This window comes from Sciurus carolinensis, chromosome 6, assembly GCF_902686445.1.
Source record: "Sciurus carolinensis chromosome 6, mSciCar1.2, whole genome shotgun sequence".
NCBI lineage: Eukaryota > Metazoa > Chordata > Mammalia > Rodentia > Sciuridae > Sciurus > Sciurus carolinensis.
This window is the reverse complement of record NC_062218.1, coordinates 64,264,692-64,290,451: the sequence shown is the minus strand read 5'-3', so window position 1 is coordinate 64,290,451 and position 25,760 is coordinate 64,264,692. Positions and strand designations below refer to the sequence as shown.

General features: G+C 43.5%; 1 protein-coding gene across 8 annotated transcripts in view; it reads left to right on the top strand.

Annotated features, from left to right (window-relative positions):
• The window catches only part of Lhfpl2 (LHFPL tetraspan subfamily member 2), a 143,998-nt gene extending 121,575 nt beyond the window's left edge, over window positions 1-22,423 (top strand). For all 8 annotated transcript variants that reach the window (XM_047556756.1, XM_047556760.1, XM_047556763.1 and 5 more), the window contains 2 exons: window positions 1,871-2,520; window positions 18,491-22,423. In XM_047556756.1, the coding sequence (XP_047412712.1) occupies window positions 2,091-2,520; window positions 18,491-18,747 (687 nt within the window). In that variant the 5' untranslated portion in view covers window positions 1,871-2,090 and the 3' untranslated portion in view covers window positions 18,748-22,423. The remainder of the gene's footprint in view (window positions 1-1,870; window positions 2,521-18,490) is intronic.
• Window positions 22,424-25,760: the final 3,337 nt, after the last annotated feature.

The window sequence follows — 25,760 nt, the reverse complement described above, 5'->3', positions numbered from 1 at the left end:
ACATACACATATACACCCTGACAATTAGGTCCATATGTTCCCTATGTTATACTAATGATGTCCTCAAAATAGCATCTTGTGTAACAACAGTGATGTGAGGAGTTTTAAAAACATCATGATTCATGAGAAGAGTGAAGTCACCACTCACAAGAACCCCAACCAGCAGGCAGAGAGCTGATGCTTGGTGTAGAAACAGGCATTTTAAGCTTTGACACCGGGCTTCCTTATTTCCCTACTCCCTTCCCTCTTAGATAACTCTCTGCCTCAACTGAGCTCAATATGCCAAGGAATTCTTTGTAGTTCTCATGGAGTTGACATGACCTCAGTTAATAAGATCGAATCATTCAGAGAAGGGCCATATGCCCAGATGTCAGATGTGTGCAGCTTGATTCTGCCTGACCTTGGAGAGGGGCAGAAAACAGGACTACAGATGAGCACTGCCAGCCCCTGATTCAGGGTTCAGGCTCTGAAAGAGGGTTGAGCCACTGGGGCAAAGTCCTCTAGTAATGAAGTCATTTGTCCCCGGGAACAGAATGAGTCCTCTGTGAAATCAGAAACAATGAGCATGTTGAGTTCCAGACCTGGGGTGAACTGAAGCTAAGACACAGGCACATGTGATGAATTGGGACAATTCAAGAGATGCATTCTTCATGGACAAGTTTCTGTTGTCAACAAGTCTACTCAGTTGTAATGATAGTTAATGGTCATTAATGTCTCTGTTTTGAATAATTTTCCCAAGTAATGAACTCTTCTATGAGATTTTTCCCTTCTTTTTTTATTTTTATTTTTACAGAATGCATTTTGACTCATTGTACACAAATGGGGTACAACTTTTCACCTCTATGGTTTTACACACTGTAAATTCACACCATTTGTGTGATTACACATGTACATAAGGTCATATTTATCTTATTCCACTATCTTTCCTTCTTTCCCTTAAGTTTTAATTAGTATAAATTATTTTGTCTAAAATACTGTGAGAAATAGATGAAAGATAAGTTTGGGTAGCAATGTTTGTTTATTCTTTTTCATAGGATTTTTCCTTTTACATCCTCATTTACCTAGGAAGCAAATAATCTTATTTCCCTGCTGGTAATTTTATTCTCAGACAATAAAAGTTGGAAGTTGTTACTCTAATGCTGAGCAAAACTTTTGGTGCAAATTTTCCAGAATTTTGCTTATCTAATACCAGAACAACATCCAGAATCCAGCATACTTTAGAAAACATAGCTAGGGCTGAGACTGCAGCTCAAGACTGTTAGAGTGCTTGCCTACCACGTGCGAAGCACTGGGTTTGATTCTCAGTACCACGTAAAAACAAATAAAATAAAGGAATTGTGTCCATCTACAACTAAAAATATTTTTAGAAAAATTAAAACATAACCAGTCCACTGACATAGTTCACTGTCTAGATCTGGATTCCTGCACTGTTTACTTTTTTTTTCTTCCCCTTCCCTAATATAAAACAAGGGATCAGGAGCCAGCTGCAGCTGCTCCCTAGAGTGCAGCAGCTGAGCAGTGTCCCTGTGCACCTGGTGCCCCGTGGGTGCTAGCACCACTCTCTTGCTATGCTGCCTGGAGATAAGGTCAACCACCACAGTGTTGAGCCTGTGGTCTGACAGAAGTGAAACAAAGACACCCGTAAATGCTCAGACCTGCGCTGCATGCTACCTGGGGACCAGAGGGTGCTAGACACCGTTCTGTTGCTGACCTGACACAGTGGCATGCGGGTGGAGCAGGGCTACGCCTGGAAGCAGAGGCGGGAAGGCGGCTGGCGTCCCGAGGGCGGGTGCAGCCCCGCGAGTGTGTGGGCGGCGCGGGGCGGGGCCTGGAGAGCCGCTCACGCCCTCCGCTCTCTCCTCTGCTCTAGGTGAGGCCGCCGCGGGGCCGCTGCTGCCCAACACAGGACCCGGTGTCACAGAGCACGAATGCCGCGCGCCCGGGACTGCGCTGCTGCTGGTGGCCGCGGGAGTGAATGACCGCTGCTGCGACTTCCTTCCCAGCCTTCCTGAGCAGCCTCCCGCCCCACCGGCTGACTGTTTTGGTTGACCCCGTGGATTCCTGCCGCTTTCCCCGCCGTGAACATCAATATGTGTCATGTCATTGTCACCTGCCGCTCGATGCTCTGGACCCTCCTGAGTATTGTAGTGGCCTTTGCAGAGCTCATTGCCTTCATGAGCGCAGACTGGCTAATTGGGAAAGCCAAGAGCCGCAGCAACGCTGAGCCGGCCAGCACCAGCGGGAGCCCCTCCGAACCCTACCACCCAACTTTGGGCATCTATGCCCGCTGCATCCGCAACCCGGGCGTGCAGCACTTCCCGCGGGACACGCTGTGTGGGCCCTACGCCGAGAGCTTCGGGGAGATCGCCAGTGGCTTCTGGCAGGCCACTGCTATTTTCCTGGCCGTGGGCATCTTCATTCTCTGCATGGTGGCCTTGGTGTCAGTCTTCACCATGTGTGTTCAGAGCATCATGAAGAAAAGCATTTTCAACGTCTGTGGGCTCTTGCAAGGAATCGCAGGTAAGTGTGCGGGGCAGGGGGAAGCTGCCTTCCCCAGGGAAACAGCTACCAGTGCAGCTTGGCACTTGTTGATTCACATTCACTTTTGCTTTTTAAAAAAAGACCTTCCCTCTGATGAGGTTTACCTATATTACTCCCCAGAAGGAAGCTAGTTCTTTTGTGTGACGTGACCCTCCTGGTGGCTACCCTCTGGTCTAAGTTGTTGAGTTTTGTTTGCACAACTACTCCTTTTTCTTTCTCCATTAAATTAAAAAGCATGCTTTCCATGCCACTGCATCTCCCAGAGGAATGGTGTGAGAGTGAGTCCCACCTGCAGCAAGTGTTCTGCTAAGGAACATGGTGTTCAATAAGAAGCCTCCAGCCTGCTCCTGCCACCCCATGATTTCAGCTTGGGCAGGGAAGATGAAGGCTGGGAAGGAATTAGTATCCACTGTTCTGTTTAATGTTGTTCTGATTTAAATTGTCTGTCTCCTGGAGCCTGACAGAATGTTCTGTGCACTCAGATCAGAAAATGCAAGCTGGGGCTGGGGAGATAGCTCAGTCGGTAGAGTGCTTGCCTTGTAAGCACAAGGCCCTGAGTTTGATTCCCAGCACCCAAAAAGAAAAAAGAAAATGCAAGCTAACTCTTCCACTTTCTGGCAATTTCTCACTAATGAGCTTACTAGAAATGGGTGGAAAGAAAAGTATGAACTCTTTATGGTAATTCCCCCAGGGAAGGCTATATGCTACAGGAAAAGATCCACTGCCCCCAGCACTTTCCTAGGCGTCCCCCAGATTGTTGAAAGGTGGATCCTGAACCAAGAGAGCAGCAGTCTGTCTCAAAGGACAGCTCAAGGGATTCTGTGTGGCAGAAACACACATGAAGTTGTTAGAAGGTATCCCATGGAAGTAGAAGGAATAGACTATTGCTTTAATTTCCAGAGGGAGAAAGTATTCACTTTTTAACCAAGATACAAATCTCTACTTTTTTTTTTTATTGTTTTTACAGACTACATTTTGAGTCATTGCACACAAATGGGGTACAACTTTTCGTTTCTATGGTTGTGCACAATGTAGATTCATACCGCTCGTGTAATCGTACATGTACATAGGGTAATGATGTCTGTCTCATTCCACCATCTTTCATACACAAATCTCAACTCTTAACAGGAAGAACAGGAATCCACCTACAGCTCTAAATGAAGGGCACAGGTGATTCCTCAGCAAAATCAAGGGAGAACATGGGCCTCTTTGGCATATAAGATAAGCGTTGAGCCGTGTATCCAGGGCTGCAAAGAAACAGACCCCAAATGAATTAACTCTCCTCTGCCCCAAATGCTTGAGCTTAGCAGGGCTGGCTTCCAAATAAACAGATCAAATGACAGGGTCCCAAATAACTGATAAGATAAAGTTTTCTGTTCCTCAAATCTTAGGGGGCCCATGTGTGGTGTTGCATTTGCAGGAAGGAGTGGGGATAAAAGGCCAAGAGGGATGATGGAGGACCTGCTCCACATGCTGCTTTGCTTTCATGAGGTGGGGGTAGGGGTACTCCATTCAGACACCAGAACCCTTAAACTTTGTCTCAAAGCAAAATCTTAGGACCCTTATTTCTTTATCTGCCAGGATCGGCCATACCATGAATGACCCAAGCTGTCCTAAGCACTTACGAATCCAGGAGGCCAGGATTCCATTTTTCAGCTTTGCCACTAACTAGCAGTTCCAGTTGAGATGAAATGTACCAACTCTCTGAACATCAGCATTGCTTTTCTGAAAAATAAGGAAAATAAAATCTTAACCTTCGATGTTTTTTTTTTTTAATCTTAGATTTCTGATTCTGTGAAGCTTACTGTCCCCTTTTGATTCACTTCTGAAACCTGAAGTATATCCCCTTGGACTTAGCACTCTACTTCCCAGAAATGTTAAATAAGAATGATTTAGAGTACGAATTTCACTTTATTTATTTATTTTTTATTTATTTATTTATTTTTTGGTCACAGGTCCCATCAGACACAAAGTGCCTCAGGTGTTTATCTTAAAACTTTTGTAAAGTATTACCAAGGATTTTGAAAAGTCAAAATAAACATGTAGATAAGGTGAAGCCAGCACACACAATTTATTAATCTTGTTGAAGAGCCCTGGTTGAACAGAGGAGGATTTGTTGAACTTTTCCCTAGCTATGTTGAGTTTTGCACATCCTCCATGATTTCATGCCTTTGTTGTGAGTTTATCAGTATGCTAGTACGTAGGTTAGACTCCTGGCTTGCTCCTCTCGGAATACTTCTCATCACTACGGATCTGTCTTCTAGCAAACCATTAGCCTTTTGCAGCATGGGGTGGGACATCTTGGGCCCCAACACCAAACCTGTCTTTTGAAGTCATTCAGAAGCAAAGCATAGACATCCTTTAATTTTGAAGAGTACTAACATGCAGTTTTGAATAATGGGTTAGTTTAGTGAATTCTACCTCTAATTAGTCTAATAGATCTTTATGTTCTTGTTTGCTGCTTCACATAAATGGTGTGTTCATTTTTGTGAACTACATATTTCTTAGGTGTTATTTGTATACTCCAGTGAGGGAGTCTCACTTTTTTCTCAGCATACGGCCTCTTGGGAGAGGAGTTGAGCAGAAGGAAGTAAGAGCATATCCAAGCCAGTCTGCTCGTCGTCTGTCTCTTCCAGAGTCTGAATTTTCTAAAGAAATGTTAACTTTCTCTCCACCCTGCTTAGACAGCATCTCAAAAATTCTGAAATTACTCACAATTTTAAATTGGCAGGAGGCAGAGGTTCCTGTCTAGTCACTGTGTTCTCCAGGGGCCACTGGTCTAAGGCTGAGCACTGAAACCCAGGAAAGAAATGGTTTCTTTTCCCCTGGCAGCCCGGCTAACACCACACCTCAGAGAGGAAATAATAAGATGGACTAAGCCATGCTTCATGTGTTCAGGGGCACGTCGGCAAAGGGGCTTAGTGGGCTTTCTCCCCTGATGCAGGTCCTCATCAGGCTGTTCAAGCCAATGCAAGCAACAGCCCTTGTCCTGAATTGGATGACTGAGAAAGTTGCCACACCAGTGTCCAGAGCAGCTGACTTGCTTTCTCTTCTGCCAGCAGACTGTACTAGCACCTGGTCAGCCCAGCCTCAGCCAAGGACTTGCAGCTGTGAGCGCCAGTCTTTCCTCTCCCTTGCCTCCCTACCCCAACCCTGAATCTATTCAACATTGAGACAAATGGTGAGAAAGGAGGCCGTTGCCAGAGCAACACAAGGATTCTTTAGAAGTACACTGTGACTGAGTTTCGTCTTACAGCTTGCATTTTGGCAAAAATGACATTTATATAAAATGTGAATAGATGGAAAATGACATAGGAAGCGTACTCCTTTGCCACACCTAATTTTAAGGAGTAAATAGACCACAGGCTTATATAGCCCTGACTATAGAAAAAATGTGAATCACTGAAATCTTGATATTGTGATATTAGCAGTTGAGTATGAAAGAATTAGCTAGCAGTGGAAGTTCCTACCTGAGTTACTTCAAAAAAGAACGAAACAAAAGCAACAATTGACTGTTAACTTAGAAGGATTTGCCTTTGAGGCCTTGTCTATGAGGACACGAAGCTGACCCATCCTCATGTTGAATCCCTGGTGTCCAGCATTCATTCTGGGCAGTAATTATAGAGTTCACACCTCGCTTTAGAGTGGCTGTAAAAAGTTGGCCAATTTGCCTCACTTGTTTAAGCCTGTTTTCTCAATTACAATCATACATACCTCAGGTCTGCTTTGTGTATTAGATAACATGAGGAAGACTCAAGCACAGTGCTTGCATACAATGATTAATGGCAGCTATATGATGATACTTATTAAAGTATTTGTTTTCTTGACAAATTTCAGTATATTTTTTGTGGTTTTCCAAATTGCTGCATTCTAAGGAATGGGGAGGGACATCATTTATAATCCTAGACTTGATTTTGTTCTGTTCACGTTGTGAATTCATTCTCTAGCACCCTGCCTATGACAAGGCTGCAGGGTGCAGAGCAGTCCAAGGGCTTGGTGTGCTCAGGCGTGTCTTCAGTTGTTTTTTTGTTTTGTTTTGCCTTTTTAAGTGCAGAAGGTAGCAATAGAATCAATAGGAAAAGGGACTTTTTCCTCCACTCCCTTTCCCCCGACACACACTTCTCCATTCCTTTTCTTTCTGGAGGCAGCTTCTACAGTTGAGTCTTGATTGCAGGTGGCTTCTCAGACTCCCCTGGCAGAATAAATCACAGGCTGATTGGTCTTCACTGGGTGAGAGCTTGGCTGGGACTTGGCAAAGCCAGAAACACACGTGGGTTCATATCCCTCTGGGATTCATTACAAAAGCTGGGTAATCAGCCAGCGGGGTTGTTTTTTTGCCAGCTGTCTTCCTTAGGTTGTGACCTGGATGTAATCCATAGTGAAACTGTAGAATGCAAAGATCCAGGTTTTCCATGACAGCATAGTGCAGTTTGTTTTTGGAAGTGCATGCAGGGCTCTCTTAGAAGTGCATGGAATCCCCAGTGACTCAGGTTTGGGACAGAAGCCATTAAAATGAGCTCAGGATTTGGCTCACTTGTGCTGGCTGGGACTATTCCACTGGGGTTGCCGTGGGGGTGGGCCTAGCACATGAGCCTCAGGGCCTGGCTGCCTGCTGTCTTCCTGTCTTCCCTCCCATGCTTACTTGCTCCTTTTGGCTTGTTGATGCTCACACCTACACTCCCTCTTGCCATCTGTCTGTCCATCTGGGTCTCAGTCCAACAGGATTGCCTCAGCAAGCTGCCCCACCAGTCTGATCAGCTAGTTTGCTGTAGGCTGAACCTGGCCTCTAGGGCAGGGGTGGAGGGGTGTGGTCAGGGGAATTGCTCTTTGCCATGGTGGCCAAGGACCTGTGTGTTCAGGCTCACCTTTCTTGAAAGTGAGCAGAATAGTTGAGGGTGAAGGAGGACAGTATGAAAAAAGAAAGTAAGAATCCAAGAAGACAGGTGAATGTTTTTTGCCATTGCTGCATGCAGAACTGCTTTTGTCCTGAATCTGAGTGGGTGTGGGAGTATGAGTGGGCATGCAAAATACATCACAACCATCTAGGACTGGTATTCTTCTTTTTTCACAAGGTAGAAAAGTAACCTTAAGCATCAAGGTGATAACCACAATCCAACCTAGTCCCAGCCTCCATTTGAACTAATCCCCTCCCTGTGCATTCACTCCCAGGCCAAAAAGACCAGCCAGTCACTAAAGAGGAGAGAAAAGAGACCAGAAGTTCAGGAAGCATGTAGAGTCCCATCCCATAATTTTACACCTAAAAGATTCTCCTAGCTTTCTCTTTGACCTTTGTTGCCCAACTTCAAGATACCCTCAGAGAAGGGGCCAGAGGAAAGTGGAAGGATGTGCCCTCCTTTTCCTTCTCAGTGAGAGCCAGACACTGGAGGCTTCTGGTCACCAAAAGGGACTCCTGATTCCTCTAGACAAATGATGCCGCCACCAGAAATCAGGTCAGCAGTTCCATGTCTGAATCAATTTCAGAATTCCACCAATAGGACACATTGACACATTCATCAGTAATCCCTTGGTGTAAAGAATGTAGAGATGGTATGGTAAGGCAGGCCAGAATTAAATTTTAATTCAAGGAGCTGTTTTGGGATGCCTGTTAAGTGCAAAGATTTGAAGACTTGGGTCTACAATTTCTTGAATGTCTGCCTTCAAGCTCTATTAGAAAGAAGGTCATCATTTTATGAACTATACCCTAAAGAAGCAAAAAACATGCCATCATGTATAAAGGGGATAAAGAGGTCAATCATGTCATGAGATTAAAAACCATTTCCTAAAAGCAGATACACAAAGCACGCATTATTAATGTGAGTCTAGAGCCTTGGGTCTATTTTTAAAGAATCAGTTATAAGGTCTAGAAGGAAACTGCAACCTTTCTTAAAAATAAGATATAGCAATGGATGAGCAAATAAAATGTGGAAAGTGGTTTGCCATGGTAACCATTAAATTGTTGACATAAATTATCACAGAGCCATGGATGATCTATGTTCAAGTTACATTAACAAGTAATCACTTAAGCATGGCTCTTAATATTTACACAGCAGTTCAGCTTTCCAGTTTAGGAGCTGAAGGCAGTGGTGGCAGTCTTCTAAGCAGTAAAGCCACTTTAAAATAATCCACATCTCTTATAAAGAACTGTGCTGTGGCACAGTCAACCACATTTATGAGTCCACTTACATATGGTCTTCCCTGTAGCTTTATTAAATGGCTAGCAATCTGGCTTTTTTAAGACTAAATATAAAAATACACATTAAGAAAAGCCAATATCGAAACACTTTAAGAATCAGTACAAATACATGTCCACAACCTGAAGTAATTTCAAATCAAGATGCAGAGGGGCTATGTGTTCAGTGACAGAAGCCCCTGCAGGGACCTACTGTTGGCAAAATGGCACCTGGATCTTGGAGTAATATTTAACATTGTCTGTACTCAGTGACTTCAGGCAAGAAGTTTACTTATTGTCTGGAAAATTTCTAGCTTGGTAACTAAGTTTTTATGAGAAGTGTATTTCATTGTGTTATACTGTAGTCTGTTTATTTTGGCAGCTTATTTTGAATTGTCAAACAGGAGCTATCATAATCCTGCATGTCAGGTGAATAATTTTATCAAGAATATATTTCATAAAGTTCTCCTAGTTGCAGATAATCAGTTTAACAAGGAGCTCTCACTCTGAATGTGGAATAATGCTTCATCACCTATCGCTGGGAAGGAATAATCTGACCAAATTAGTTTGTCGGAATGCATTTCAGCAATTTTAGAGTGAAGCTTAAAAACCGCCAGCAAGGTAATGTGCATATAAACAGCATTGCAGGGAAAGATCTAGGGTGGCAGCAAGGAGAAGCTGCAGCTGAATCTTATAGATTGTGCTCCACACACCCTGAGGGCACCACATGATCCTTAATTGATAACCATTAATTTTGAGTAATTATAACAGAAACTTCCTCCGGGAGCCTGGGTTATGGGTCCTTTTATGATAACTATGCTCTGTCATCCAGAGAATTCTATTTAAGCAGCTCTGTCATCCTGTCTCCACCCCCACCCCAGAGAGTATTTTGCTTGCCAATTATACCATGTAAGTGTTTATAGTAACATACTGATTTCTCTGGGGAGATGGCATAAGCATTAATGCAAGCTTTTTTTTTTTTTTTTTTAAATATTAACACCTGCAAGTATGAACCAGCTCCTTCCCTTTTTCTCTCCTTTCCCTCAGAAAATCTTACAGAAAGCTCTAATATTATGATTAATCGTGCACTGAGCTGACATGAAAGACAAGATACTCATCAGCTGAAAACCCTTTTCATTGCTGCTGAACCCTTGGACCTCTCATTCCTGATCTGGCTCTTGAAGCAGATGACTAAATGGCCAAGTTGGGCCCTAGTCTAGCTTGTCCATAAATTCTTCAAACTTTTAAAATGAGTGGAATTTGCAGCTAAAACTCCAAGGAGACAGAAAACTCCAAAAGAACTTCCATACCCTTTATCTTGGTATTTGCACAGTAATAGGCTTCTCAGAAAGATGTCCCCATCGTAACCCAGACAACCCTCTTCCCCAGAAGGGCACCTCGGCCGATAGTTGCAGCCTTGAACAAGTGCTGGCCTACTCTGCTGAGATGCCTACTGGTCCACAGCAAAAATGAGGCAAGTGTAGTAAGAGATCACAGAATGAGATATATTCAATTTAAAGAACTGTTTTTATTTTCAGATCACATCCTTTTGGTAAAATATTCTCTTATGAAACATTGAGAGGGGATAATGGTTATTTTCAGTGTCCTCTTATTAGCGAAATAAAAACTGTTGACCTTCCAAGTGTTAGCTAACCATTTACTTGCAATTTTTATTTTTTGGGAGGGTGTGTGTGCTGGGGATTAAAATCAGGAGCACTCGAACACTCAGCCACATCCCCAGCCCTATTTTGTATTTTATTTAGAGACAGGGTCTCACTGAGTTGCTTAGGGCCTCACCATTGCTGAGGCTGGCTTTGAACTCTCCATCCGCCTGCCTCAGCCTCCTGAGCTGCTGGGATTACAGGCATGCACCACCGCGCCCGGCTTACTTGTAATTTTTATTTAAAGTTTTTACCTGTGAAATTTCTTTCTAAATCATATCATGTGTGTCTTGTCTTCTGTGTCTACCACAGAGTATGGGGAACCTACTGAGCCTTGTCTTGGTGACTGAGGATCATTGCTGCAGAATGTTTCCCAAATCCCTGCACCTGGGAAGCACACAGGGCCACACCATACTCTTTGGGACGATAACAACTTGATGGTCAATTTAGTGGATAGGGGGCCAGATGTGGTAGGATGTGGTGTGTCCTCCTCATTGTCTTTATGGTATCTGACATTTTGCCTCGAGATATTGTGAAAATGTCCCCACCTACTAACAGTTGATGCCCCACAGATTGCTGTTAGGGACTTCAAAATGACTTCCAGCTGTCAGCATGAAAGAGTCACCAAATTTAAAAAATTAGATAGAAAAGAGAGGGAAGCATGTAGGTAAATGGCAACTAGTTGCATAGGAATGTTTACTGTATCACATGTGTGATCAGGTGGCCCCAGATTTAGTTACATCACTGAACAGGTTATTCTACTGGAAACAGGAAAACCTGCCCCTGCCCCGAGTCTTTCTGGTGAATTGTCCTCAGGGCTGCTGATAGGAATGGGCCTTTTCCTGGGCTGCGGGACAGCATGCGTGCTCTGCGTGCCCTGCGTGCCCTCAGTGCTGGTGCTCCACCGCTGGCCTTCCTCTTCCCCACACTCACCGTGCTTCCGAGACCACCTTGCCTCTCTTGCCGCTGGCCCGGTCCAGCTCGCTCCCCACTTGCCTGTGCATCCTTTTGCCTTCCCTCACCTGCCATTCTCCTGTGTTCTTCAGCTGTCCCTGCACCCTGCTTCCCTCCCAGCAGCACTCTGGCCCGTTACAAGTCAGCCACAGTCCGCCTCTTCCGCTGTCCTCACCACAGCCAGGCATATGTGGAAGCAATTTCAGTTTTATGACTGAAGTCAGGCTGGTCCCTAGATAACTGAAAATTTATTACGCTTAATCCACTTCCTACCTTTTTCTATGTGTCTCCCAACAAAGAAGGCAGGAGGAGGTTTTCAGAGCAGCAGTTAAGAAGCCAGGCCCATGGTTTGGCCCCTACACGTGTTTCAGTAGTAACAGCGTGGCTGGTGTTCTCTTTGCCCAAATTACCAACCCCTGGGATTCATGTTATCTACTGAAGCTTTTCTTCCAACTATTCTGAAAACTTGGCAAGAACTTTTACAGTGGCTTGACTTACAAATGTACTATAATTGTAATCACTCTAGCTTTTCATTCGATTATTCAATCAACAGTTATTTACTATGCACATACTACACATGGGACATTTTTCGAGGTAATTGGGACACAAAGAATAGACTGCACAAAGTTCTCTATCCTCATGGAATTTACATTCAAGATGCTGGGACAGACTAAACCGTATAAGTGAATTGTCTGTTTGGGTAAGAAGGTGTGGCTCCAGCAGAGGCAGCTGTGCTGGAGTGGTGAGAGGGAGTGCAGGGTTTGAAGTTAGGTAGTCAGGGTGGGATTAACCAGGAGATCATCAAAACCTTGGAGGAGAGAAAGAAACCAGCCATATGAATAATCAGGAGAAGGCACATTCCAGGCCATGGGAACAGCTACAATGAAGGCCAGTCAGTGCTGCTGATAGCTCATGTGGGCTTTATGAGAAGGAGAGGAGTCAAAGGTGATACCAAGGTTTCTGACCTGAGCTGGTGTGAGAATTGATTGCCCACTGGCTGAGATGAGGTCGATGGGGTGAAGAGCAGAAGGCGAAAGTCCAGGTTTGAACATAATTTTCAAGTACCTTGTTAAGAATCTAAGGGTCGGTCAAGTAGGCAGTTAGACATGCAAATCTAGAGTCCAAGCAATGAGAATTTAGGAGACAGTAGCATGAGATAGTGTTTAAAGCTACAGGATCCCATGTGATCAATATAAGGAATGTAGACATGCAAGAGGGCCAAGGACTGAGCCTTGGCACACAGAGTCTGGAGACTGGGAAGGTAAGGAAGAACAGCAAAGAATACTGAGGAGGAAAAGCCAGTATGGATTCCCATTCAGAGCCAGAACACTGGCAAATGTTCAAAGATCTATGCAAGAATAACTGTCCTTAGTTTTCTGTTTATCTAATGCATCAGTACTCATTGAACTTGATGACATTATTAAGGTGTCAAAGCTTAACAAGCTTAAAATGGTTTCTGAGCTGTGTCCCAGAATGGGGATGGATACAGAAGTCCAGTCACATACTTGTCTGGTTTGCTGGGTACATCTTAGAGGATGATTACCTGGGTGGAAGGACCCAGAGTGTCCTCTTTGGTACTGTGCTGCAGTGAACTGAGCTGGCTCTACAGATGGGCCCAGAATTACAGAGTGACCAGTGTTTCTCATAGCAGTGACGTTTGGACTGGGATGAGGGGGGATATTTCCAGGTGGAGGAGAACCCAACGGGTCAGCATGAGTAGGAGGACTTTTTCAGGGAATGGCGATGTACGCGGTGTGACCTAATCCTTGAGCATCACTAGTCTGAAAGAAACCCGACAATGTCCCGCTCCCCTAACCTTCCTGTGGCCACTCACGGATGTGTGCAACAGGACAAGGAACTTGTGGACACTCAGTGGGCTCCTCCAAAATTACTTCCTAGAACCACATTCACTCAGCGCTTCTTTGCCCGCTCAGTGGTCTGCCGGGCACTTGCTCTGCAGACACCGGGGTGCTTCACAGCTGTAGAATGACTCAGTGGGGGTCCTCAGCACTGCACTGTGGCTTCTCCACAGGTAGCTGGGACAGATGGCCATCTTTTGTTCCCATCCTTAGAAAATTTCCTTTGTAAACTGAGGTCTAGACAGTTGTAATATTTAGTCTGGAGGCCTGTGTGAGGAGGAAGGAGGGGTGCAGTGTCTGAAGACTCACTTGCTCAGACAGTTATTCCATAGAACAGGAGCTGGCTTAGAGAGCTCACTTTCCGGGTGGGAAAATAACCTGCTTCTGTGTAAACAGTAGATGATCCATAAGATAAGAAGCCTCAAGTCCTGTTCTTTGACCAGAGATAGAGAGTGTGACAATTGTGTGATTGATCTGGAGGGGAGGAGCAGGTGACAGAAAGCCAGGGAAAGGCTGTGGGAGCTGTCAGCTTTCCCTCTCTCTCCTAGAAGAGCTGAGGCTGAGACCCAGCTCCTGTTCTTAGCTCCCCATACCCCTAAGGCTTGAGTGGCCCATCTTCAGACCAAGTGACACACTGCACATTGTATTCGACAGTGTCTGGTCTTCCCAAGCTTGAGGACTGACAGGACTCTGAAGAGTTTTCTCCCCACTCCAGGGGTTTGATTAAAGCTTGCATTTGCTAGCCTGCCATTTGATTGCAGGCAGTGGTAAGGAAGCTACCTAAGATGATTTTATGGCTGGTCTTTCCCCAGTCAGTGCTGATTGTTGGTAAGAAAGCTGAACTCTGTTTCATTTGGTGTCAGCGCCTTCTGTCATGAGCACTGGGGAGGCAGCACTAGTGCACAGTTCCTGCCTACATGGCGCCCATCGGCTAGTTACCTGAAGTAAACCCAAACCAATAAGGTTTGGTTTTACTCCACCAATAAGGTTGAATCATGCCCTAGGTGACCCCAGGATCAGCAGAGGCTGGCAACTTCTTGCCACCTTGGTAAAGTGAACCCAGAGGCTTTTAGCAAGAGATGTTAACAGGGAGGAGGACGTCCTTTCAGATTAAGAACACAGTAGCACCTAGGACACGTACTGTCAAGCTGAGCCACAGCACGGTTACCAGCTCTCCAGGTCACTTAGGGTTCTTTCTGTGTGAGCCTGTTGTCCTTGAGCTTCCAGACAGTATCCCTCCCTGCATTTTTCCCCTTCCCAGCTGGGCCTGCTGTATCTCAGGCAGGCACCGGGTTGAGGTGCCAGTCAGAAGAAAGCAAATGCCCACAGCCTACTCTCTGTTGCCTTCTCCAACACCTCACCCCAGACACACCCAACCACGGGGCACCTGCCCAGGCCCCAGGGAAGCTGCTTTCAGTCTGAGAACAGTGGAGACCCAGGGCCAGGCTGGGCTGAGATGAATGACTGTGCTTCCCTGTTCGGGGCTTCCTGAGGGGAAGGCTGAGTGTGCAGTCACCTAAGAGGGCCACCTGAATCACTGGTCTTTCTGAAATTCCTTGGTAGAGGAAGCTTTATATAAATACACAGAGAAATAATATGTGATTTAAAAAAAAAATTTTTTTTTTTCTTATTTTCTTGCTTACCAAAGGCCGACTGTTTTGTCTCCCAGTCAGTCTGAATTCCTGCGTTTTCCTGGTACTGGCTTGTTGATGACAGCTCTGATGAGTGCTGGGAGCAGAGGCCCACCCGACAGGGCAGAGTGGACAGGCTGCTTTCTCCCACCAACTGTGGCGAAGCTGCTGAGGCACATGACTATCTAGACTGGCTGCCCCGGGGGGCATGTGGTTGCCACACACTTCACATTCCCTAGAGCGATGCTCCATAGCCTGCTTTTTATCACCCATCCATGTGGACTTTCCTGTGGGTTTATATTCAAGCTGAGGCTTTTGACAAACTCAAGCATGACACCCTTCTGTAATAAGGTCTCCCTGCTGTCTTCAGTCACAAACTGATTAAGGCAATATGGCAGCCATAAGCTTCTGAGATGACCAACGCACCCAAGGTACCCCATCTGTGCTCCTAGAAAAGGGAACAAATGCCTAAGGGAGGTCAGTGTCCTGGCTGGGCTCAACAGGCTACTAAAGTGTGTCCATTATGATTAGGGGAAGTATTCTATTATTTTAAACTAATCTGCTTCCTAACAGGAAGTAGAATCCAAGATGGCCACGTTATGGTATTGCATATGTCCTACAACCAGCCAGAACCTAGCACAGTGTGGCAGGGCTGGGATGTGATCGTGAACTCCATGCTTTCTGTCATCTGTCCCTAATATTTTAAAATACGTTCATTTTACATTTAAGTCACAATACAAATGAACTGTGCAATTAATTCTTAATTGAAGCTACAAAATGTAAACACTTCGGTCTTTTAAAGGGAAAAGTAGCACCCTTACCCACAGCCTGCATTTAGAACCTTAGGACAGAGGTTGTCTGCACAAGGCTGCCTTTGAGTCCTGCCTGGGTAGACATTTGATAGAAGACCCAGTGGTGGTATGTCCAGGTTCTCATGGTAGTCACCTAGGACCTTGAAGGAAGACACTATCAAGATCTCATTGTACCTGGGGTGAAGCTTCCTAGGAGACAAAGTGGGATGCAGACAGGATTAACTGGGGTTCTTAGAAATATTTAAGACTCAGTTAAATCATTTTAGATTTCCCTGCTGAATAAACTTCTATTCAGATGGAGAAAAGTTTATTCTTTCAAAGATGCAAAGTTACAGCCTGGTATCCTTCTATCTTCCCAAATTATTATACCTTTCAAAATATGCCCTCAAAACTAAGCAAATCTGCTTATTATCGATGGGTAGACTTTGTGCTCAGAGATGGGAGAGGTCTGTCAAAGGCTTTAACTTCTTGTCAGGCTGCTGGTCTGTGTTCCAACTTTGTTATGATTGTAGAAAGTACTCTTCACAGGCTTTAAAGTTCACAAACACCTCAGGCATGAAGGATGAGTCCATTTTCCAGGTAAGGAATCAGGTTAAGAAACTTTTCTTAGATCACCCTGTTCCTAGAAGACGGCCTGTAGATTCAAACCTTGTCTTACTCCGAAGTCAGAGCTCTTGGCAGCCACCTGACCCACTCTGATGCAGCAAGCCTCTGCTGTGACCTCATGACACTGTTCTTGTCTCGTGCTGTCAGGCTCGCACTCTAGTCTCTAGGAACTCCCCTGGTGCATGCTTGCAAGCCAGCCTCTGACTTCACTGCAGATACCCACACCAAGTCTGCTGGCTCTGCACTTCCATAACCCAGAGAACTGAGTCTTCCTGGCTTCCTTTCATTTCCAACAGCCCCTCTCTCTGTCGTCTCCTGCTGCTATTCCTCTGCAGCTTAGTGGCACCCTGCACTTCCCTAACTCCAGCCACTACCTCCTTGGCTCCAGTGTCCAGACCTGTGGAGAAAGCAGTCAAGGGCTACAGGACTAGAAAGACTTCCTTGTGAACCACCCAGTGTGCACCTTTGGTCCACCCCTGCTAGAAAATCCCCTGAGGTCCTCTGAGTGGAACAGCAAGATAAAGTCAGGACAATCAGACCCCAAACCACTGTAGTATTGAGCTGCCCAACTGGGTAAGAAGACTTCGTCCAAGGATGAGGACAGCTATGAAAGTTGTGACCTGTGGCTTGAAACTCTGTCCCAAGTCTTCCTGCAAACCTCTTAATTGCACCTATAATTCCAGCTACTCAGAAGACTGAGGCAGGGGGCTTGAAAGTTTGAGGCCAGCCTGGGCAACTTGGTGAGAACTTGCCTCAAAATTAAAAGGGCTGGAGGTCTAGCTCAGTGGTAGAACACTTGCCTAGTATACACGAGGCCCTGGGTTCAGTCTCCAACACTGTAAAAACGACAAAAAAACTCATACTGCCACAAATCCAATCATGTTCTCTGGGTGGGGAAGTTTCTAAATGATCTAAAAGCTTTGGTATTATGAGACCAGAGCATTTCAGTTAAGGTAGGAAAAGAAACAGAATAGCAATCTAAGATTTCTTTACAAGGATAAAATTGATGTTCCAAGATCTATGAATGACAGGATTTTTTTGGTTGATTTAGCAATCTTGTGTCATTTTACAGAGAATTTTTTCCTGCCCCACATAGTAAAGCCATCCCTCTCTGATAACATCATGCAAACAAACAAACAAACAAACAAGACCTCTAAATAACACTTTGTACCAGAAGTGTTGGTTAAAATTTGGGACCCTGGTTATGAGAGCCTTCTGCTAGTGAGTGGTGGCCAGTGCCAGGCCAAGGGTGAGGCAAGCCAGGCATCCACTGTCCGACTTCCACAAGTGCATTGCTGGTATCTGCAAGTGAGGATCTGTAGCTTAGTTGCCTCTCCCTCCTCCTAGCTCTGGTGAGATCAGGCAGGAAGAGCAGCCTAAAATTGCTGCATTCCACTTGTTCAGTGAGCAGTAAAGCTGCGAGGAATAGAAACAGGTGCTTACTGTGACCTGATGATGGCGGGCAACAAAATGGAGGCATAATTTTAGTGTCTACTCAAAGCCGGGTTTGCTTAAAAGCATCCAGATAGAAAACTCTTATAAGATTTACAATTTGTTTCTAAATTTATGTGAAAAATATCTGCTCCTGGCGTGCAATTGGTTATCGACAAATACTAGCAAACACTCCTTGTGGGCATGTTGGAAGCACCAACAATCAGGTTAAGATCTGGTTTCCTTCAAGGCTTCTGTCTCTTGTGTTTAACCAAGGTTGGGATCAGATGGTTCTGTGTGAATTCCATTAGACCAAGGTTGGCAGACTCTTTTCTACAAAAAGCCACATTGTAAATATTTGGGGGTTTGTAGGCCATGTGGCCTATAGGAACTACTTAGCTGTGTTGTTCCAGCATTAAAGCAGTTATAGGCAGCCCATAAATGAATGGACATGCCTGTGTACCAATAAAACTTTATTTATAAAGCACATTTGTCCTCAGGGCTTAGTTTGCCAGTGTCTGCACTGGAAGAAAAGGAAATGCTCACTGTAGTAGCCTTGTGCAAAGACATGGTAACAAGGTAATTTGCTTTTCTAGAAGAGAGTATTAATGAATCCATGTTCCAACATGTACAAAAGTGGCTGAAAATGTTGCTAATAAAGTGATATTTCCTGCTCAGGTCAGATGAGTTACATAAACCGTCACTGTCACTTTCTACTCCAGAATGGATGCCACGGCCAAAAGCAAGCAAATCAAGTAACTGTTACAGCAGATCTGTAGGTTGTAGAGCCATGGGAACTTCACCTGTTTTCTCTTCTCTCCTGCAGGCCTATTCCTTATCCTTGGTTTGATACTCTACCCTGCTGGTTGGGGTTGCCAGAAAGCCATAGACTACTGTGGACACTATGCATCTGCCTACAAACCTGGAGACTGCTCCTTGGGCTGGGCCTTTTATACAGCCATTGGTGGCACAGTCCTCACCTTCATCTGTGCTGTCTTCTCCGCACAAGCAGAAATTGCAACTTCCAGTGACAAAGTACAGGAAGAAATTGAAGAGGGGAAAAACCTTATCTGCCTCCTTTAGTTTGGAAGAGACATGAATGCCATTTTCTTTCTTGTGTAATGTTGTGAAACAGTCCTCAGCCTTTGAATCAAGTGGAGAACTAGCCTTTACCTAACAAAGCCACATTCCCCAGGCTTTAGCACCGTCTGGTTGAGCAGTTACTGGACATGAGGGCTGCAGTGCAAAGTGCAAGGGATGGAACATGAAAATAGTATACGAAGCCTGACTGTGGTCCAGGAGTCCTGTCAGACTCCACCTCCCCCAGGGCTCAATGAAGGATAATGATCTGAATCATTAAGGCATCTGATTTCTCTGATAACAGAGGAGACTGCTGGCCAGCTCTACAGGCTGTTTTGAGGCACATTGGTGCCTCAAAGCTGCATACCTGTGAGCATCTGCCTGAGAATGAGGTCCAGGGTTGGTGTTTTGGTTTTCATCGTAGTTCTTTCAAGTTGTCTCAATTGAAGACTAAAAGGAAGTCTACAGACTTACTGGGGTTAGGATGTGTGCTAAAGGACGCAGCAAGACGCTGTCTCTTGCCTCACTGACCAAAGGAGTCAGCAGGGATAGTGTGGAATCTTGCTGTAGAACTTAATTCTAGGCTAAATTTGGGGTCAGGTGGATTAACTGAACTGTCATGCTAAGATTTTAGAAACTTTTAAATAAAGAAAGATTAAGGACCTGTACCATCATGAGACTAAAACTGCAAAACCTTGCTAGTTGAAGACAGATCCTTTCCTCTTCTCAGCAGCCAGGCTAGGCCTAGACTGGCCCGGTCTTCTCTTCCCCCACACATCACAGTTTTCTCCCAGGATTAGGGTTGTGCTTTGAATGCCAAAGGAAAACGTTACTCTGTTTTCCCCTTTCGGGGACAGTGGTCTCCAAACCAGCTGTGGCTCATTCAGATGTTCACTGGGAGGGACAGCAGGAACCTCAGCATTTCAGGGAGACTTTTCTCTTTGGTGACCTTATAGTCAGCAGCAGAATGGCATTCTTGGCAGAAAAAAAGGAGCTAGTCACTAGAGTTACGTTTTTCTAGATGCCGGTGTTGATCCTGAAAGCAGACTGAAATAACATTAAACTGCTGCAACTGAAGAGCTGCATCAAAGACTTTATGAAAAGAGTAGAAAGTTAATGCAAAACAGGAGCTAAACCAAGCTCATCGCACCTGCCTACACTTGTTTACAAAAACAGTCAAGCACCACTATTAAAAAGGATTCAGCTTTCCATCTAGTTTCCTTAAATTACCAATATAATTGATTCAGGAAGAGTGAATCAAAATGACCCAAGTAGCCAGAAACAACCTGGTCTGGCATCATGTGAGCTTCAGGAATTGCAGAATGATACGGAAACACCCTTAGCAACTGAAGGAAGTGGGGTGAACCTGCCAGATTTGAGGAAAGATTAAAGTGTTGATCTCTGTGGGTTTATTAATTGCTCACTTGAGGGTTGTTTTGAAATTTTAACAAATAGTCACTAGGCACCTTCTTCTGGCAAGTTAGTGTGTGCTAAGTACCACCAAGTGTACAACCCTGACTTAGATTTTACAGCCTTGCCCTGGTGAATCATGTTAAAGCCATATAAGTCTGTAACCATGCTTTGGTACAGAATAAATAAGTGCTTTATTTATAGACAGAATGGGGCAACTAAAGTTTTATTATGTTTTGTTTGTTCTTTGGCCTACACTAGAAACCAGCTTATCTCAGATGAAAGTCTTAAGGGTAGGAGAGGTGAGAAGTGTGGAACCAGGTTTTAATGAATTTATCAAACCAAAGTTCAGAGTAAGCAAGGTTTAAATCCTAGGTCTCTTTTTTAACCCCCCAAAGAGAAGGGTAAATAGAAATCCTCCTAGCAACCTAGGTAAAGGCTCAGGAAACATTAACCATCTCTCCAGCCACATGAAACTAGTCTATGGGAGCCACTGGAGAAGGTGCCTGTCCCTGACTGCATTGATAGTGTCTCACCAGGGCCCTCTGATAGCATATGGGCAATACTTATCATTAAAAGCAATTTCCATCATCAGGCAAATCTTGATAAAAACAATTTCTTTCTTAAACTTATCAGATTATTTTTCTTTATAAAATAGAGAATCCATTTCCTAACACTAATTTTTTAATCTCAGTCTCCTGCTTACAGACAAATCATAAGCCCAGAAGAGCCTCTGAGCATGTCCATCACCTGCTCTTTGGCAAAGTAGTGGTTTATCCCTAGATCAACCTGGAAACATTCACAAGTGAAAATGTGACCTCTCAGCCAGAATAAAGTCACTTGATAGTGTTTATTTGGTTAATTTGAATGTTATAAAAAGGCACATACACAAACAAAACCCTAAGCCACTAAAAACTACCTGAAAACTGACTTCCTACAACAGAGCAGAGGCTGAATTTTCTACTAGAAACAGTAAAAAGATAATGTGGGTCTTTTAAACCTTTAATCCTTTAGACTGACTCCAGGATGAAAGGACCATTTAAAATCAGGCTTTCTAGATCAAGACTCTTCTGCATGGCTCTTTAAAAAAACCACTTGTAGACCCACACATTTTTCTAATAAATAGGACCATTACTACTACCAGAAAAGTCTTAATTTATTTTGCCTGCATTTGTGCTTAAAGTTCTGTCATGGTCTGGGCTTCTCAGTGAACTCTAAGGCAGAAATATTTGCCTTAGAGTTTGTGGATTCTTTAAACCTGTGTGCTAATTCAACAATGTTACATTAATTGTGTAAGGGTTTTTGTATAGTTTCAAACATCTGTGGTGTAATGATCTTTGTTAAACATGTATTCTGTAAAGTGCCATAGTCTTTTTTTATGTGTAGCATATTTAAAAAGTATATATATATATATATTATACATACACAAGTTTGTGTGAAAGATGTGCAATAACAAAAGTGTATGTATGTTTTGTTTTTTTGGAAACTGGACAGGAGTCAAAACAGGGACGTTTCTGTTTTGGCAAAGGAGAGTTACACATGTTTGCCTTCATGGCCAAGTCATTAGCCCATAACAATTTTAATGCTACACAAGTCTTATGTGAACAAAAGACTGGTATGAAATCATTTTCTCCTGGGTCTAAATTAAAATAATCACTATATTTATATGAAAGTGAAGCCAGCAAGCCAGGCCCAGTTAATGCTAGTCTTTCATGTGAAATGTGAAGCTGCCGTATTGCCTTTTCTGTTAGTGTGATAACTAGTAGCTGGTACATAATCACTAAGGAGCTATTTCTTAATGTGCTTTTATAGACCATGTTAATGCTAGACCACTATTTAAGGGCTAATCTCACACCTTCTTAGCCATAAGAGTCTGGCTTAGAACAGACCTCTCTGTGCAATAACATGTGGCCACTGGGAATCCCTGGCCTACATCTGTGTGTAGGTAGCAATGACTCCCAAGGGCCAAAAGAGTTAAAGGGACGACTGGGATTTCTTCTGAGACTGTGGTGAAACTCCTTCCAAGATTGAGGGAGTCATTAGGTGCTATGGAGGAACTTGGCACCACTTGATATTCAACAGCCACTTGAGCCAAATATAAAATTGTATTTACAGCTGATGGACTCAATTTGAGCCTTCAAATTTGTGGTTATCCTACTATAATGTAAAGTAATACATTGTTTGTCTAGCATTGATTAGGTTCCTGTGCATATGTATTTTCACAATGTGCTCCCCTGCCCTCCTCAGATCTGACATTAAAATAAGATTTTGCAGACTCATTCTTTCTAAATATATTGGCTTCAATATGATGTGTGTTATTTGATCAAGACAGTACCTACTAGTCAAACTTTATTTTAAACACATATTGTAATATTTCTGATAGGAAAAAAGACATTCAGGTATTTTCAACTATTCTATTACTAATATCCCTACCACAGGCTATCTTTAACTTCAAGAGAAGTATATAATTCTTCCCTGGAGAAGCATCAACATAATTTTAAATAGGAAAAAAACATCTCATGTACTACACCAACATCTTAAAGCTATGAGATAGGAAAATGCTTCCAAATATTTCTTTACATTTGTGACAGGGAAAAAGTTAACTGAAAGACACATTCTCCTCTTCCACCAAAAGTACCAATCCTATAGAGTTATTCTAAATCCACATTTCCCAAAGGTAATCCTGTATATAAGAGGCCTCACCCAAAAACCCAGAACACTTTGATTTCTAATTTATAAATTCAATGATGATACTAAATACCCTTTTCATAAACATATTCAGCTCTCCATAGCCCACATGAAGCACTTACTGTCTGATAGAATAAACACAAATGGCTATTTCTTCCCCTGGCCTACAGCCTGTGACAGCTGAAAGTACATTTATGCTTTGGTTTCTAAACATACATGACAAGTGCCAGGTTTCTAATAGAAATCATAATTAGAAGCTGGCAAAGTCATCCTCCTCAATAAAGAAAAAGTTTTCCAAACGAAATCATGATCTGAATAACGCGAGCAAAACTGGGAATTAGCTGAAGCTTTCTCAAAAGTTAATCCTCAAGAGAAAGGACCCTGGCTTAAATTTCAGAAGAGGCTGGGGAATCCTCCCACGTGCTTTCTTTCCATCCTTAGTTTTTACCCAGCAATTTTGCTACTCAAATTTCTATGACAGATCTTCTTGGAACACACATTCAACTTACTCTTAGATCCCCTTAAATTCTTTGCCTAACAAAAAACATTTAAGAACAGTATTAACCTGGACAGTTCTTTTATGCAGGCCTTATTTCAGCAGTTTCAAATAAATCAATACCTTTTCAACTCAAACACTAAAGGATAAAGGCATCGAAAAAAAACACAGGATACTCTTCAAAGCAGAAAAACCCAATAATTACAATTTCCCAGGCCCATCGCAGCCGCTTAGTCATTGGTGAGGCCTCCCATTGCTGCCCCTGCTATCTCCTTCCTTGCAGCTTCCTCTCCTTACCCCAAGGAGTTCTGCAAAATAAGTCTTCAAGATGTGAACTGCTAATTTTGCTTAGGTACACAGGATACAGATAAAGACACAAATAGAGGAAGTAGAAAAACCAAAACCATATGGGAAAGAAAAGTCAATCAAATAACATGTAGCTATTAATTAGCAACTCTTTGGCTTTGTATGGTCAAACATCCTACAAAAATCTAACACCTACAGGTAAGCAGTCCCTACAGTGCCCATGTTTGGGGGAGACACCTATAATTTATTTACAGGGGCAGCAAGCCAATTAAGGCAGTGACAAAGGATGAATTAGAGATGTTAGAGCGTAAGAATGGACAGCCTAGGGACTGATCAGAAGCAGGGAGGAGGGGGGAGGGGGAAGGAGTCTAGGATGACTGTCAGGGGTTTAATGTAGGCTCTAAGTGGAAGGATCCAGAAGGAACAGGGATAGTGAAGCATTGGGGAGGGTCCCTGCAGGCTGCCCCTGGAGAAGTCTTGTGTGAGTGGGGAATAGACTGGAGAGAAGACCCACTCAGAGACAGGGATTAGGGATTCATCAAGACCCGTAGAGAAACGATAGTGTGCTTTGGTTATTGTGCACTTTCCGCATGCAGGTGTTACGGTAAACACTTGCTACAATTCATTTATTCATCAAACCCTAGAAGGTAGAAAATCCTCATTTTAGAGATAAGTAACTGTCATTTAACTGACATTAGTTAAGTCGCTTGCCCCAGGTAAGAAAGCTAATAAGTAGCAAAGTTCAAACACAGGTTTAACATCAAGCTGCCAAGTTACATTTCTTCTACCCAGAATGAGCAGGACAAGAAGCCAATACACATTCCCGGGAAAGACCAGTACCTTCGTGTGGCAAACGAAGATTTCAAATGTAACTTCAAAAAGGCCACACCACCACATCACAACTGAGGAAAACACTGCTCTTTCCTTCCCCTCAGAGCATAACCTAGTACATCCTCGTACTTTTGAAGATAACAACATAGCTTTCAATTCATCGGTGATGATTCGGCTCAATCCTGACAACGGACACTAAAATTAATCAGCTACTTGACATTGGCAAAACAAGTGATAGACTTTCATAGTTTTTATTATTTTTTTAGTATACATAATCTCTCATCCAGGATTAGCACCTACATGATCACATAGGAAGCATATTTAACCTAATAATTAAGGATTTGTTCACTATTAAAGTTTCTCCAAACAAAAATATTAGAGACCATTTAGTATACAAACACTTGAAGAGCAGGAACCAGGGACTCACCTACAGACCAGGGGGCTAGCCTTTGATCTGGAGACTTCAACAACAACATACTGTCATTTTTTCCCTAGTATCTTCTGTCCCTAAAGAATGGGCCCAGATTACTGGAAATGTGGAAGAATGGGAGGGAACACAGAGAAAAAAGTGGCACTGAGGAACAGAAGCAGTCCCCACTTGGAAGGAGTCAGGGGGCCTGGTTGTTCCAGCTGCCCTTACCTAGCCCCTCACCACAGTCACTCACTGAGTGACCTTGAGGTAATCTCCTGGACCTCTATGAAAATGACCAATTATGGAAATTACATCATAGATTTGGTGAGAGGATTGTAATGTATGCAAGGCATTTAGTGTAGTCTCTAATATGTAGTAAGTCATCATTATTAGAAGAAAATTCAAAGAATCCTGTCTGCCCAGACTAATATCATTTTGAGTTACTTTAAGAAATTACATTTTGTGAAGGGTAACATAACTTGTTTACCCGGAGACACTCAGTGGACTGACTACTTGAGGCCACCATTTCTTTTCCCATCCTGTTATATTAAAGGATTCAACTAATCATCTTTACCTTAGAGCTTTACACAAAGTAGAAGAGGTCTCTGTCAAAGCAGAATATACAGTTATTCCTATTTAGCAGAACCAAAGCAAATAGGTAGCATTGGGTGAGATCACAGCATGGGAAACCAGAATGCTCAGAAAACAGACCTCCTGATTATTGGTTAAAAGTTACTGGAAGGGCTGGGGCTGTGGCTCAGTGGTAGAGCACTTGCCTGGCATGTGTGAGGCACTGGGTTCCATCCTAAGCACCACATAAAAATAAATAAATAAAATAGAGGCATTGTGTCCATCTATGACTAAAAAAAAAAA